The sequence below is a fragment of the Athene cunicularia genome (genome assembly GCF_003259725.1).
Source record: "Athene cunicularia isolate RWA chromosome 17 unlocalized genomic scaffold, athCun1 chr17_part1, whole genome shotgun sequence".
Taxonomy (NCBI): domain Eukaryota; kingdom Metazoa; phylum Chordata; class Aves; order Strigiformes; family Strigidae; genus Athene; species Athene cunicularia.
Genome location: NW_020799122.1, coordinates 6,800,280 through 6,812,539, shown reverse-complemented (window position 1 = coordinate 6,812,539; position 12,260 = coordinate 6,800,280). Strand labels below are relative to the sequence as shown.

Below are 12,260 nucleotides of genomic sequence, written 5' to 3'. Positions count from 1 at the left end.
CCGGCCCTCGCCCCGCCGTGAGACCCCCCCGGACTGCGCCCATGTCCGTGTCTATCCGCAAGGAGGCAGCCCCGTGCACCCCCCTGCTGTCATGCACATCCCTCCACACGGCCCAGGGTACCGAGCAGCCCCTGGTGCTGGTGGACCTCAAGCATGTCACCATGTCCCCTATCAGGCATTCAACAGCATTTCAGCTTCCTGGCTTTGTGCTGCACCTGCACCCAGGGGCTGTGGCACAGGGACCCCATGGCCAGGGCAGGAGGACACCACAGCGTGGTCCTGGGGGACCTCAAATTCCTGTCCTGCCGACAGACATGTGTCCAGTGGGGTACACCACTCCCCGGCAATGCTTGTGTTTGGGTGCAGAACAAACAGCTTGGTTTGGGGGTCTCTGAAACTGCTCCCCAAGGCAGGCAGCACAGGGAGCCATGGCCAGAGCAGTAGCAGAGATGCCTGCAGGTGCCCCCGGGGAATGGGAGACAACAAAGACCCCGGATCCCTGCCAGGCCCAGGCCACCTTGTTCTGCAAAGAGACATTCCTATGGGGCACCCCAAGGGGCCCCAGCATGAGAGAACAGCTGGTGGCAGGAGGCTCCCACTGGCAGTGATGCCATCGTGCTGTCACTGCACGGGGCCCAATGAGGGCAGGGACTGAGCCCGAAAAGTGCATGGTGGACCTCTGTTTGCGGGGCCAGCACCCTCCTCCATAGGGCTGGCACCCTTGTCCAAGGCTGACACCTTCCTCTGAGGCTGGCACCCAGGGTTTTTTGTGTGTCTGTATCTTCAGGGCGTCACCAAACCAGGGCTCCAGAGGCGGCCCCTAAGCAGCCAGGTGGGTGAGAGCAGACACAGGGACTGTGGGGACAACGGCAGGACAGGCAGGGGACAGGAGCAGGGACAGGAGCAGATGACAGCACTGGGGAGGAAACTCCGAGCAAGAAATGAGTGACTGCAGTGGTGCAGTGGGCGGGGGGGGGCAGGAAGGGAGGAGCGGGCAGGGAAGGGCTTCACAGTTATAAACTTGAACCTCTCGGTCCCCACAGCCTCCAAGCAGCACAGACATGGCTGAGGGCCAGAGACGAGGGAGCTTCAAGAAGTTCAGTAAGTGGCCACGGGATAGGGGTGGGCAGGCAATGGGGTGCTCACCTGCAGAGCCCAGCAGGGAGGGGGAATGCATGACAGAGTGTGAGTGTGTGAGTGTGAGCGTGTTCTTACACGCTGCCCAGGTCACCCACACCCAGGGACGCTGGGAGGTGAGACAGGCTCTGCTCTCATTTAGAAGCTCGTCATGGTGAGGGGCTTTGGGGGTTTGCATCCCCAGGGCTGGGGGAGAGCCCAGGTGCTGTTGGCTCGGGAGCTGGGTGCTGGCACAGGGACCACTGCTGCAGCCCAGCTCTGTACTGGGTGCTGGGATGCACCCGGGGAATGCTCAAGGGAGTTTGGGGGTCTTCATGCCCCAAATCACATCCTTCAGGGTGCACAACTGTCAGTGCAAGCTGGTGTTGGGGGTGGCCAGGCCCCCCACCCCAGGGTGCTCCTGCAGCACAGCGATGGGGGTGACACAGAGGAGCCATGGTGGGAGCCGGGGAGCAGATTCCCACCAGCTTCTCTCAGAGGAAGCGCTCAGTACCCACCGAGAGCGAGCTCTGCTCTTTCTCACAGACCTTGGGTTTCCTCCAGAGCCCCAGGAGGCAGCTGCATTGGCCTTCACCCCACTTCCCAGCACTGGGCTGTGCGGGAACCGACCCTTGCTGCTGCTCTCTGCATTCCTGCCGTGATGGTGGTGCCGGAGGGAGGCCAGTCCCTCTGCTCTCCCAGGACCCCTCAACTGTCAGAACCCATGGCCCTGTCCCAGCTGGGCTTTTCCTTTGTGGTAGAGTGCTGAGATGGGGAAAGTCCCTAGTTGTTGCCTTTCCCACCTGGCCGGCAGTGGAGGATGCTCAGACCCCGAGGGGATGTATAACCCAAAGCAGTTTTGCCTTTAACCACATCCAGGTCTTGAGGTTTCTGCTGTGAAGCAGGCTTTTGGGCTGCTGCAGCCCCTTGCCTGCTCCTTTGCCCCATCTGGCTGCTGGAATGCCCTGTAGAGCCCATGGATGGTGGCAGGAGGTGGGGGTCCAACAGCTGAGCTGCCCCCAGAGACCCAGTTCCTCACCCAGCACCACCGCAGCATGCTGCTTTCTGCCTCAGCAAACTCACCGTGCCTGGAGGGGAAGAGGTTTTGCAGAGCCCCTGGGCAGCGTAAACGTTGCAAAACCCCCGGAGGCACCCAAAGCAGCAGGCAGTGAAACGCTGCCCTGCAGAGCTGCAGCCACGGGCTGCTTCGCCCATGTGCCGCCCTCCTCGTGCCAGCACCAACACCAGCCCGGGGTTGCACCGCAGCAGCACGTAGAACCGAGCTGGGCCCGAGGTGTGAAATGCAAAGCCATCTGCAGGGGTTATAAATACTTCTCTAGCAAATGCTTTGCGCTCAGCGCTTGCAGGTGGCAGCTGGGAGCTGCAGGGAGGCTGCGAGGGGCTGAGCGCTCCGCCGAGGAAGTGGGGACGTTACCTCCTGCCCGCAGCCGGTGCTGCCACGCGAGCGCAGCCAGGCCCTGCACCAATGGTTCCTGCTTCACTGCGCTGACAAGCGACACGCACGTGTAGGCACATCACATGTGGCCGGGACCCCCACCCGGCGGGGAGGTGCGGTGTGGGACATGCTTTCATCCTGGAGAGGGCAGGGGGTATGGCCCATGCAGCTGCCCCAAGGCTGCGGGGATGGGCACAGCTGCCAGCCCTGCCCAGAGGCCCCTGGGAGAAGCAGGGAGGTGGAGGGCGGGAGGAAGAGATTTGAAATAATTTCTGGCATTGTCTGCTCACCAGGGCTGGGTGTCTCTTCCTCCGACCCTACAACTGCAGTGGGGAAATGCAGCCTCTAGATTTGCCAGGGTACAGGGGATGTTTGCTCCCTGAGGGACCAGGATAGACCTCCTGGGGTCCCAGCAGAGATGCCCCGAGCAGCATCACATTACACCCCAGGCCACAGGGATGTCATGCCAGGCTGGGACTGGAAATGCAGGGTGTAAGGGGCTGACACCAGGCTGCACCTCAGGACAGTGCCCCGTGCCCACCCCAACCCAGGTCTGGGACTCCCCATCACCACACTGTGCTGGCAGTAACCTCACACCCATCTTTCCTCTCTCCTTGCCAGAGTTTTTCAAGTTCAAAGGTTTCAGGAGCCTGAGCAACATCCCCCGCTCCTTCACTCTGCGGCGCGTGTCCGTGGCCCCCAGCTTTCCCGAGAGCCTGGGGCCAGGTGTCCCTTCTCCCCACGGCTTCCTGGAGGAGCCCTTCGACAGCATCCAGGATGATCTCAACACGATGCCCAAGAGCCCCAGCCCCTACGCCCGGTCATCAGACATGTACAGCCACATGGGCACCATGCCCAGGCTGAACCTGGGCAAGGCAGGGAAGAACCTGGGCAAAGCCAAGAGTAGCCAGAGCTGCCAGGAGAAAGGGAACCCCAGTGACAAAGCCCCACGGATAGATCCACTCCCCAACCTTCAGTCCCCCGAGATGTCCAGCACCCCTGAGCCAGGTGCAGATTCACTCTCAGCCACTGGACAAGCAGAACAGGAGGAGGAAGAGGCTCAGCCTATGGACACCCTGGGCACAGCGATGGCCAGCACGGACCAGGAGCCTGTGGGGAATGTCTCCTGCCCCAGGGCAGAGGCACCAGGCTCCAGCATGGCCCAGAACCCCACGCAAACCCTGAGCCCTGACACAGCAGCAGGAGCGGACACCACCAATGGAGATCTGCCAGAAAAGGGGCAAGATCATCCTGGCAAGAGCTTTCCAGACAGGTACGGCCCGGTTGGGTTTGCTCTGCCTTTAGCTGGGAGCCCCTTTCTGCCCCTGCAGGGCAAGGGGAGAGGGTTGGGACACAGTGGGGGCCCTGCAGTGCCCCCACATCACCCGCGGTGCCAGCGGGATGCACCTGGCTGGTGGGACGGCACAGCCGGAGTGTTCTGCTCCATGGCCAGGTCAGCGGCTCCATGGGAGTGAGGTTTCCTGTGGGATTTCTGCTCCTTCCCGTTTCCGGATGGGGTGGAAACATCTCACAGCCCCGCTCAGACCCGGCGGCCCTTTGTCCTGCTGGTGGCTCTGTTCCAGTGCTGGGAAGTGCTGGGGAGAACTCAGACCTGCAACTGTCCTGGCCCCCTCCACTTCTTTTCCTCTATTCTTCCCCCCCCCCTTTCCTTATTCCCGTCCCCAGGCACCACTGCCTCTCTCAAGGCACAGGGGCAATCCCCAAAACCAGCTGCCCTGTCCCCATATCCATCAGCTGCCAGTAAACCCCCCACTCTGGGCACAAACCCCTTACTCCGAGCACAAAACTCACCCCATGGGGGAATTCAGGGGCTCAGCTCACTCAGATGAGGGTTGGATTTGGGGGGGGGGATTAACCTCAGAATCAACATGAGGGATTTTTAACCCCCAGCACATCATCTGGGCCTCCAGGCACGAGGGGTCAAATGCATCCCCAGCCCAGCAGTGTGCATGGGACTGGGGGCAATGGTGGAGGCTCCAACTACAAGTTTCTCCCCAAAATAAGGTCCCACTTTACCGCCCCTTCCCTGGCCCAACTCTCCTTTCTCCACACTCGGGTGGCCCCTGACACCCCTGTTCCTCCCCACGCCGCCCTGGGGCGGGGGGCTTCTTGCCCCAGCACTGAGAGTTTGAGAGGTCTGCATGGCCCCAGGAGTGGGGTGAGGAGGAGGAATTCGTGCCGGCAGTGGGAGCCGGGCTGTGCCGGCCACACATTCCTGCCGGCCGCGAAGGGAGGGCCAGAGGAGGGCTGGGACGGGAAGGAGGAGGGTCCGCCACCGCCTTGCGCGCCCCAAAGTCCCAACGCTCAGTGCAAGGCGGGAGAGCGTCTGGGAGAGCTTCTCCCCATCCTGGAGCAGAGGAGCTCACTGAATCGTGCAGGGCCGATGACAGCGGTGGGCAGGAGGTTTCCCACCCTGGGACAGGGCAGGTAAGGGATCGAGGTCTCCCAGCCACCCCTCGCACCCCGGCACGGGGAAGTGGACAGGGAGGGAGAGGCTGGGAAGGGGCTTTTCTTGGGGCGGGCACAAAGCCTTGATGCAGATGCTGCCGGAGCTGCTGTTCGGCCGCCGAGGTTCCCGGCCCGTGGCGGTGCTTGCTCATGGAAAGAGCGAGCACATCGGCTGTGGCTGCCGAAACCGCAGTCAGACCCGGCGCCAGGGCAGAGCAGCTCGGGGGCTGCGGCCGGCTCAGGGGACCAGAGGCTTGGGGGCTCGGGGGGCTGGCGGCACAGCCACGTCCTCCGGTGAGCACAGAGCCCCAGCAGTGAGAGGGTCCCCATAGAGGGTGCGCGGGGCTTGTCCAGACCCTCTGTCCCCCAGAAATGACTTAGGTTCCAGGTCAGCATGGCTGGAAGCCAAGCAGCAGGGGAACGTGTGTGGGTCATCCGGGTGTCTTGGCTCTGGGGAGCAGGGACTTGGTTCTCAAAATCCACGGGCTAAATGATCTTTTGCAACATCTGGGGATGCCCTGATGATGGGCGTAGCCACGCTGTTGGCCAGGGAAACTGAGGCACGAGAGTGACCAGAGCAGGACTTGGCACCAGGGGCATTTCTGCCCCTCCATGCTTCACTTGGAGCCCCTGCCACAGCCCTGGCTCAGGGAGCAGCTGTCTGCCAGAGCTGATCCCAAGGTTGGGCCCTGCTGTGGGGCAGGCAGGCGGAAGCAGGACTGGGATAGTGCCACGGCCCAGCCCTTCCTCCGGCACAGGCACATCCCTGGGGACGGGGACAGTCTGTTCCCGCCAGGCCATGACAGGAGCTGGGGCTGGCTGCCCAGCACGAGGCACGCCCGCACAGAGGGACTCAAAGCAGCACAAGGGGGAACGAGCATGGCCCCGGGGCACGTTTTGACTTGTGCCTGATTTGGAGCATCCCTGGTGAGGACAGACCCCGAGGCAGGACAGGCTGAGGATGCCCACGCATGGGAGGGCTTTCCCAGGGATGCTCCCTGCAGGATCAGGCCATTGAGGGGGGGGAATTGTATTGCCATAGGAGGGGAGCAGCACCCAGCCTGTGGAGCTGCTTGGAGCGAGGCGGTGGCCGTGACTCCAGCAGGGACACAGTGACTAACGGGACATGACTTGCAGGCAGGTCACAGAGCGGATGTGACTCGATTTCCCTCCGCACACGGCCGTGCGTGAGGCACGGGAAATGCCACTTCCCGCGAGGCACAGGCAGGGCACAGGCAGGGCACTGCCCGCAGCTGTCGGCAGACCCCTCTGGCAGCACTGCCAGCCAAAACTTCAAAGGAGGCAGCTCTGCAGAGGGGGAAACTGAGGCACAAGGGGCCCAAACTTGTTTCCCCTGGAGTACAGCCTACACTGATGTCCAAAAATGAGCAGACCCTGGGCTCCAAACTGGGGCTGGAGGCACACAATCACCCTGGACCCTTCCCAGCAGCCAGCCCAGAGCTTGGCACATTTGCAAGTCACTGCGATGCCTTTGCAAGCCCAAAAGGAGCAGAAGACACCCCACCGAAACCCCACTCCCCGGTGCCACCGCAGTAGCACTGGGTCCCTGCGGCTCAGCCACGGCCTCGCTCCAAAGGCAGCCCTGGAATTTCTCCCAGGCGTTCGACTGCCCCCAAAAATGCCGTTTCTTCCAGGAATGCACAGAACCAGGGGGCTGCGGTGCCCAGCCCCCCCGCCGGCCCCAGCTGCTGCCCTTCCCCGGCTCAGAGGCCTCCCCTGCCCGGGCCCTCGCAGCGTCTCCCAGCTGCTCCCATGCTCCCGATTTCCTGCCTGGAGGCCCCCCGTCCTCCTGCCGGTTTTTCTCACGGCTCTCGCAGCACCAGGCAGCTCTCTGCGGCCGTGTGAAAGGCAAACAGGCTGGAGAGGCAGCGCTGGGGTGGGCAGGCAGCCCACAGCTGCCCGGCAGAGTCTGTGTCCATCCTCTCTCCCAAATACTCCTCTGTTTTTTTCACCCCCAAAATTGTGAGCTTGATTTCCAGCCCTTTTTCATCTTCCGAGCTGGACAGCAGGAAATGTGGTTTCAGCAGTGTGGGCTTGGAGGAGTGGGGGTTGCCCGCTGCAGGGCTGACACCCCGAGGGGCTCATGCGCACCCCAGTAGGACCCACTGTAATGCCACAGGGAATGTCCAGTGGGGCAATGACTGGCAGCCTCTGCCATTCCCACTTCCCTTTGGGCAACTGATTTCTGAGCCATTCGGCACCATCCCCAGCCTGGAGAGAGCCCCAGAGGAAGAATTTGGCTCACCGGGGATGCTACTGTTGCAGCTCCCAGGAGGGGTTTGTGTGCAAGGAGCCCCAGCAGCTCCCAGTATGGCTGTGGCTGTAGGCGCTAGGTGGAGCGAGGCAGCTGCTGGCAGGAAAGGGACATCCCGGGTCTGTGATGCCCTCAGATTTGGTTATTTCTTAGTTGCAGCTGCCTGTCCTCGTGCTGGCAGCCTGCCATCCCAAGGCCCTTGCTGTCACCCCGTGCTCAGGCAAGCGACCTCAGCAAGCAGTGGGATGACCATGCTGAAGCTTGGCACTGGGGAGGTGACAGGCACTGGTGAAAGAAGTCTGGACTTTTGTATATTATTCTGAAAGGTGAGACCTCAGGGTAGCGCATCCCAGCTTAGGCAGTTGCAGCCTCTCTTGCTTCTAACTCTTGGATTCCCCTTGGACTCATCCATGCAGACACACCCCTTGACCTCCAAGAGCACAAAAAGCAGTAGCAGCATTGCTGCATGCTCAGGAAAGAGCAGGGGCCATCTGTGTCCCCCATGAAATGATAGCAAAGAAGCTGCTGGATCAGCTGCATCTCAGGGTTGTTGGGTTGGTTGTCGGCAGGAGAATCAGGAGTTTTTATTGTCGGGAAGCTGGGAGGGCAAATATTGCAGTCTCAGCCAGGATATCACCCCTGGCTTCAGCAGAAGTTTGATTTCCACGGAGTTGAATGAGGCTGTAGAGAAACAGTCAGAAATGCTTGTCTGGGCAGCGTGTCCCAACAGCTGACTACTGGGAACACAGCTTTGCCGGGGAACAGGGCGCAGGGTCCCCCATCTCGGCATGCACCCCCCAGCACCATGACCTTGGGGACCTCAGACTGGCTGTTGGGTGTCCCTGGCTTGACTCCCACAGTCCCAAGCCTATTTGGGGAGAGATCCTCTAAAAAGCCCTCATTCTTCCCTGATCGCATTAGGGAGGCTAAGCCCTGCACCAAGAGCGGGCACAGAGTGGGCAGGAACAGTGCTGGGCCCTGGGAACCTCTCCCAAACCTGTGGCCATGCTCTCGGCCCCATGGCAAGGCAAGGGGCACAGACCCCTGCTCTCCCAACTGTGCCACCACCACCTTTGTCCTGATTGTCACAGCTTACTGCCCTTCACTTATGTATTTTTATTTTTCCCCTTCCTTCCAGCCACCACGATGGCCTGGAGTCCAGCAGCGAATACGTGAAGGTAAGACACTGAGCACAATCGCAGCCTGCCCTGGCCGGGTGCCAATGGTGGGGGGGCGATGGTGGGGCCAGGACTGGCTGGGTCCTCAGGGTGCTCAGCTCTTCATCCTCCTTCCCACCACATCCTCCGGGCTCTCTCTTCGGCCCTGGAAGATATTCCCTTCCAGAAACTATGAGTCTGGGGGAGGCAGAGGAGACACAAGCCCTGCATGGTCCCTCCGATGCTGCTCCCACAGAAGCTGCCCCCGTTTCGTGCTCCTCACCACTTGCGAACACTGCAGATGCCGGGTCAGCCTCCTCCCTCCTCCTCCACGTAAAGAAACGGAAGGGTTTGAGCCACTTTCGTGGCTGTCACATGAAAGTCGGTGTAAATCTCTCCAAATCTCTTGCTTATCCTCCAGCAAACTATTAACATTCCTGAGGACTCTTCATGTCTGGCCAGAAATTCATTAGCGAGGCGCCTGGCTCTGGAGGAGACCGGGCCCTTTTGCAGGAGGCTGCTGGCACGATGGGAGCCGGGCAGGCGCAGCGGAACGGTGGCAGGGATGCTGTGTGGTTTGGGGATGGAGCACTGAAAACCTGCCTGAGTTGTTGCTGCCATGTGACAGCCTTTGGGAGTTTGTGAAGGAGCCTTCTGAGACCAGTTGCCTGATGGTGATGTAATGCCACTGGGTTGTTGAGAAGTGACTTGAGGTGCCTGACTTGGGTGTTGTAATGAGTACAGAGCCCTGAGCCTTCAGCTTTGGGACTTGGGGCTCTCAATGCTGGCTGTAGCCAGACATAGAAATGTGGGGAGCCCCCATGGTGGCACCAAGGGGCAGGCTCAGGAGAGAGCTGGCTGGACCCTGAGCTCATCTGCTCCTTCTAACCGGGGTCACCCCATTCCGGATCCAGCCTTGGGGCTAACAAGGTCCCCACATGCCAGCTCTGGCAACCAGCAGCCTCTGGGCAGTGGGATCGGATGTGGTGTGGCTTTTTGACCTGTATCAGAGTGATCCCCCGGGTGGGATGTCCCCCTCTCCTCTTCCTTTAGCTGTGTGGGACTGGAAGAGCAGGAGCTCATAGGGCTGGAAGTGGGATGTGTGCTGGAGCAACGACGCTCAGATGGGAGCATTGAGGCTCCGATGGGATTCACAGGGTAGAGTCCTGGCATGAGGCACCTCCAGATGTGCAGGAAAGCTCCTGCTCACACAGAGCGAGAGCAAAGAAGTCATGAAGGGTGGATGGAGCTGGGTGGTTTGGGGTGTTTTCCCTTGTGCTGTCAGCATGTGCACCCAGAGCCGGGCGCATTTTATGACTCTGAATCAATAGACTGAAACCACCCAGGTTTGGAGCAATGGGTATGTCTTTGCCTTTGGGATCGAGTGGGTTTTGGTGAGCCAGGAGAATTCCCTACTCTCCAGGCAGATCCCAGACCGGAGCTATCTGGCCTTTATTTCTCACCCATCTCTGTGGTATCCAGACACGGCCCATGGGCTGTGATTTATACGCCACTTCCCTTTGGTCACAGAAGCAACTGATGGCTGCAGTGGCAGCAGCTATTTTAGTCAAATAAGTAATTATCTGCAGTGTGACTGACCAGGATGATGGGGGAACTGGGAGCCCGTGTGGCTGCGAACGCTTCAGCACCCAGCAGCATTCGGCCCCAGGGCCTACGGGATTTGGGGTGGGAGTGTGGCTGCTGTGCTGGGATCCCTTGGGAGCAAGGGGGGACAGGGCTGGCACCCGCCACTGGAATAGGTCCTCGCTTTGAGGCTGGGAGGGAAACAAGCAGAGGGGGAACACTGCTGCAGGGGCAAGCAGAGGAAAGACAGGAAGAAAACAGACAGTGAAGGAGAGTCAGTAGGAGGGAGAGGACGTGCTGCAAAGCCCTTGTGGGGAAAGGGTCACGGGCAGGTCTGTGTCCAGGCGTGCACCAAGGAACTGCCAAATATCAGCCCTGGAGCTTCAACCACAAATTGGCCAGGGCCAGCTCTCCCATCACTAAGCCTGCGGTGATTAGAGGTGCAACCAGGAGTTAGGGTGGGTCGAAAAGCCAGGATCAATAAGCACTTGGTAATTAATGTGCTTTAATAATAGCCTAAGGGTTGATGTTTCCAAGCTGCCTGGGAGATCTGCACACCCAGCTCTATTTGCTCACATCCCAGCCGGCCGAGCTTTGCCCCTCGTGCAGGTGAAGGGGCTGCCAAGCGGCGTTACCCTTCGGGAGAGCAGCAGCTGGTAAAGCTGTTGTGATTCCCCTCAGGAGCTCAGTTGGAGGTTTTCAGCTTCTCCCTGCGGAGGGGCAGCACCGGCACAGCCCGGGGGCATCGCCCTGCAGTGCCGCATGAGGCTCCTGCTCACTCCCTCAGCGAGAGCATTGGAGGGAAACCACGGAGCCCGTCGCGGGGGAGAAGCCTTGGCAGGAGGATGATTCACCACCGGATCATTTCAGAGCAGCATCTCATTGCATGCTGCCATCTGGTCTGTCCCTCGGCCCCACGCAAGAGGAGAGGAGGAGGGCCCGTGCTCCCTGCCTGTCCCGGCGGGGCTGCAGGCACCCATGGGATCCATGAGCACCCACCACCCCGCCTTCCCTGCCCGCCTTCCTCCCACGCCTCAGCCCTGTCCTGCTAAAACCTGCACTGCTCTCCTGTCTCCTCTCTCCCCTGTAAAACCAGGGGCAGAGCACAGGCCTGGCGAGCTCCTCCGAGCTCTCTTTGTTCTGCGCGAAGGAGCTGCTCAGGGGACCTGTATCTCATCAGCCCTGGCTGCTGCCTCCCTGCCTGGGGATGCGAGGGTCTCGTTTGAATTAATTAGCGGGGAGGCTTGCACGGGTCTGCAGTTGGTGGCAGCGGCGATACCTCTCCCAGCTCACAGCATCCCCTTGGGTAGGGGGGCTCCAGCGGACGTGAGGGTCTTTGGGCCAGGACATGCTTTGTGGATGGGAGCGTGAAGCCCCTCGTTACCAAAGTGTGGCCAAATCCAGGCCAGTGCGGGACAGACCTGGAGGGACACCAGCTGGGTGCAGGCAAGCAGGCACCGAGCTCACTGCCGGGTGCTGCAGGAGCTCCTGCCCGCCCCTGTGCACAGGGCAGGGAACCAGTGGTGGGTTCAGGCAGGAATTTTGTTGGGTTTTTCTTTTTTTCTGAGAGTCAGGGCTGGAGCAATGCTTTGAGTCATCAGTGCTGCCTCGCACATCCCATACGTGAAACTGTGGCCTTAATTAAACCGAAGTGGAGCCTTAATTAAACACAACTCGGAGACGGCCTACGTGGGAAGCAGGCAGCCGGCTCCCCGCCGCATGAGGCAGGCACCGGTGTCTCCCCCCAGAAAGGCGTCACCAGGGTGGGGGTGAAGGAAGACAGAGTGGGCGAGAGGGGACGAGGCTGTCCCTGACCCATGTGCGTCACTGGGGAGAGAAGATGGATTTGGGATGGGAGATGAGGGGTGCTGGGTCCCCTCAGGGGTGCCTGTCCCCTCAGAGGAGCTGGTTTCTCTCAGGGCACAGGCAGCCGGGGTTGCTGGTTCCCCTCAGGGGTGCTGGGTCCCCTCTGAGGAACCGGGTCCCCTCAGGGCGCCGGTAGCTGGGGTGCTGGTTCCCTTCAGGGGTGCCGGGTCCCCTCAGAGGAGCTGAACCCTCAGGGGTGCTGGCTCCCCTGAAGCCGCAGGCCGCCGGGGTGCCGGTTCCCTTCAGGAATGTCTGATCCCCTCGGGGTGCTGGGTCCCCTCAGGGGTGCCTGATCCCCTCGGGGTGCTGGGTCCCCCCCTCAGAGGAGCCGGTTCCG

General features: G+C 60.9%; 1 protein-coding gene across 2 annotated transcripts in view; it reads left to right on the top strand.

The window, feature by feature from the left end:
- Positions 1-1,057: 1,057 nt before the first annotated feature.
- Positions 1,058-12,260, top strand: part of SH2D3C (SH2 domain containing 3C) — a 23,985-nt gene continuing 12,782 nt past the window's right edge. Inside the window, exons 1-3 of one of the 2 annotated variants that reach the window (XM_026860207.1) lie at positions 1,058-1,101; positions 3,194-3,845; positions 8,455-8,494. In XM_026860207.1, coding sequence (XP_026716008.1) covers positions 1,062-1,101; positions 3,194-3,845; positions 8,455-8,494 — 732 coding nt within the window. In that variant the 5' untranslated portion in view covers positions 1,058-1,061. Of the gene's footprint in view, positions 1,102-3,193; positions 3,846-4,908; positions 5,021-8,454; positions 8,495-12,260 lie in introns of those variants that run through there. The other variant, XM_026860208.1, reaches the window with a different exon arrangement.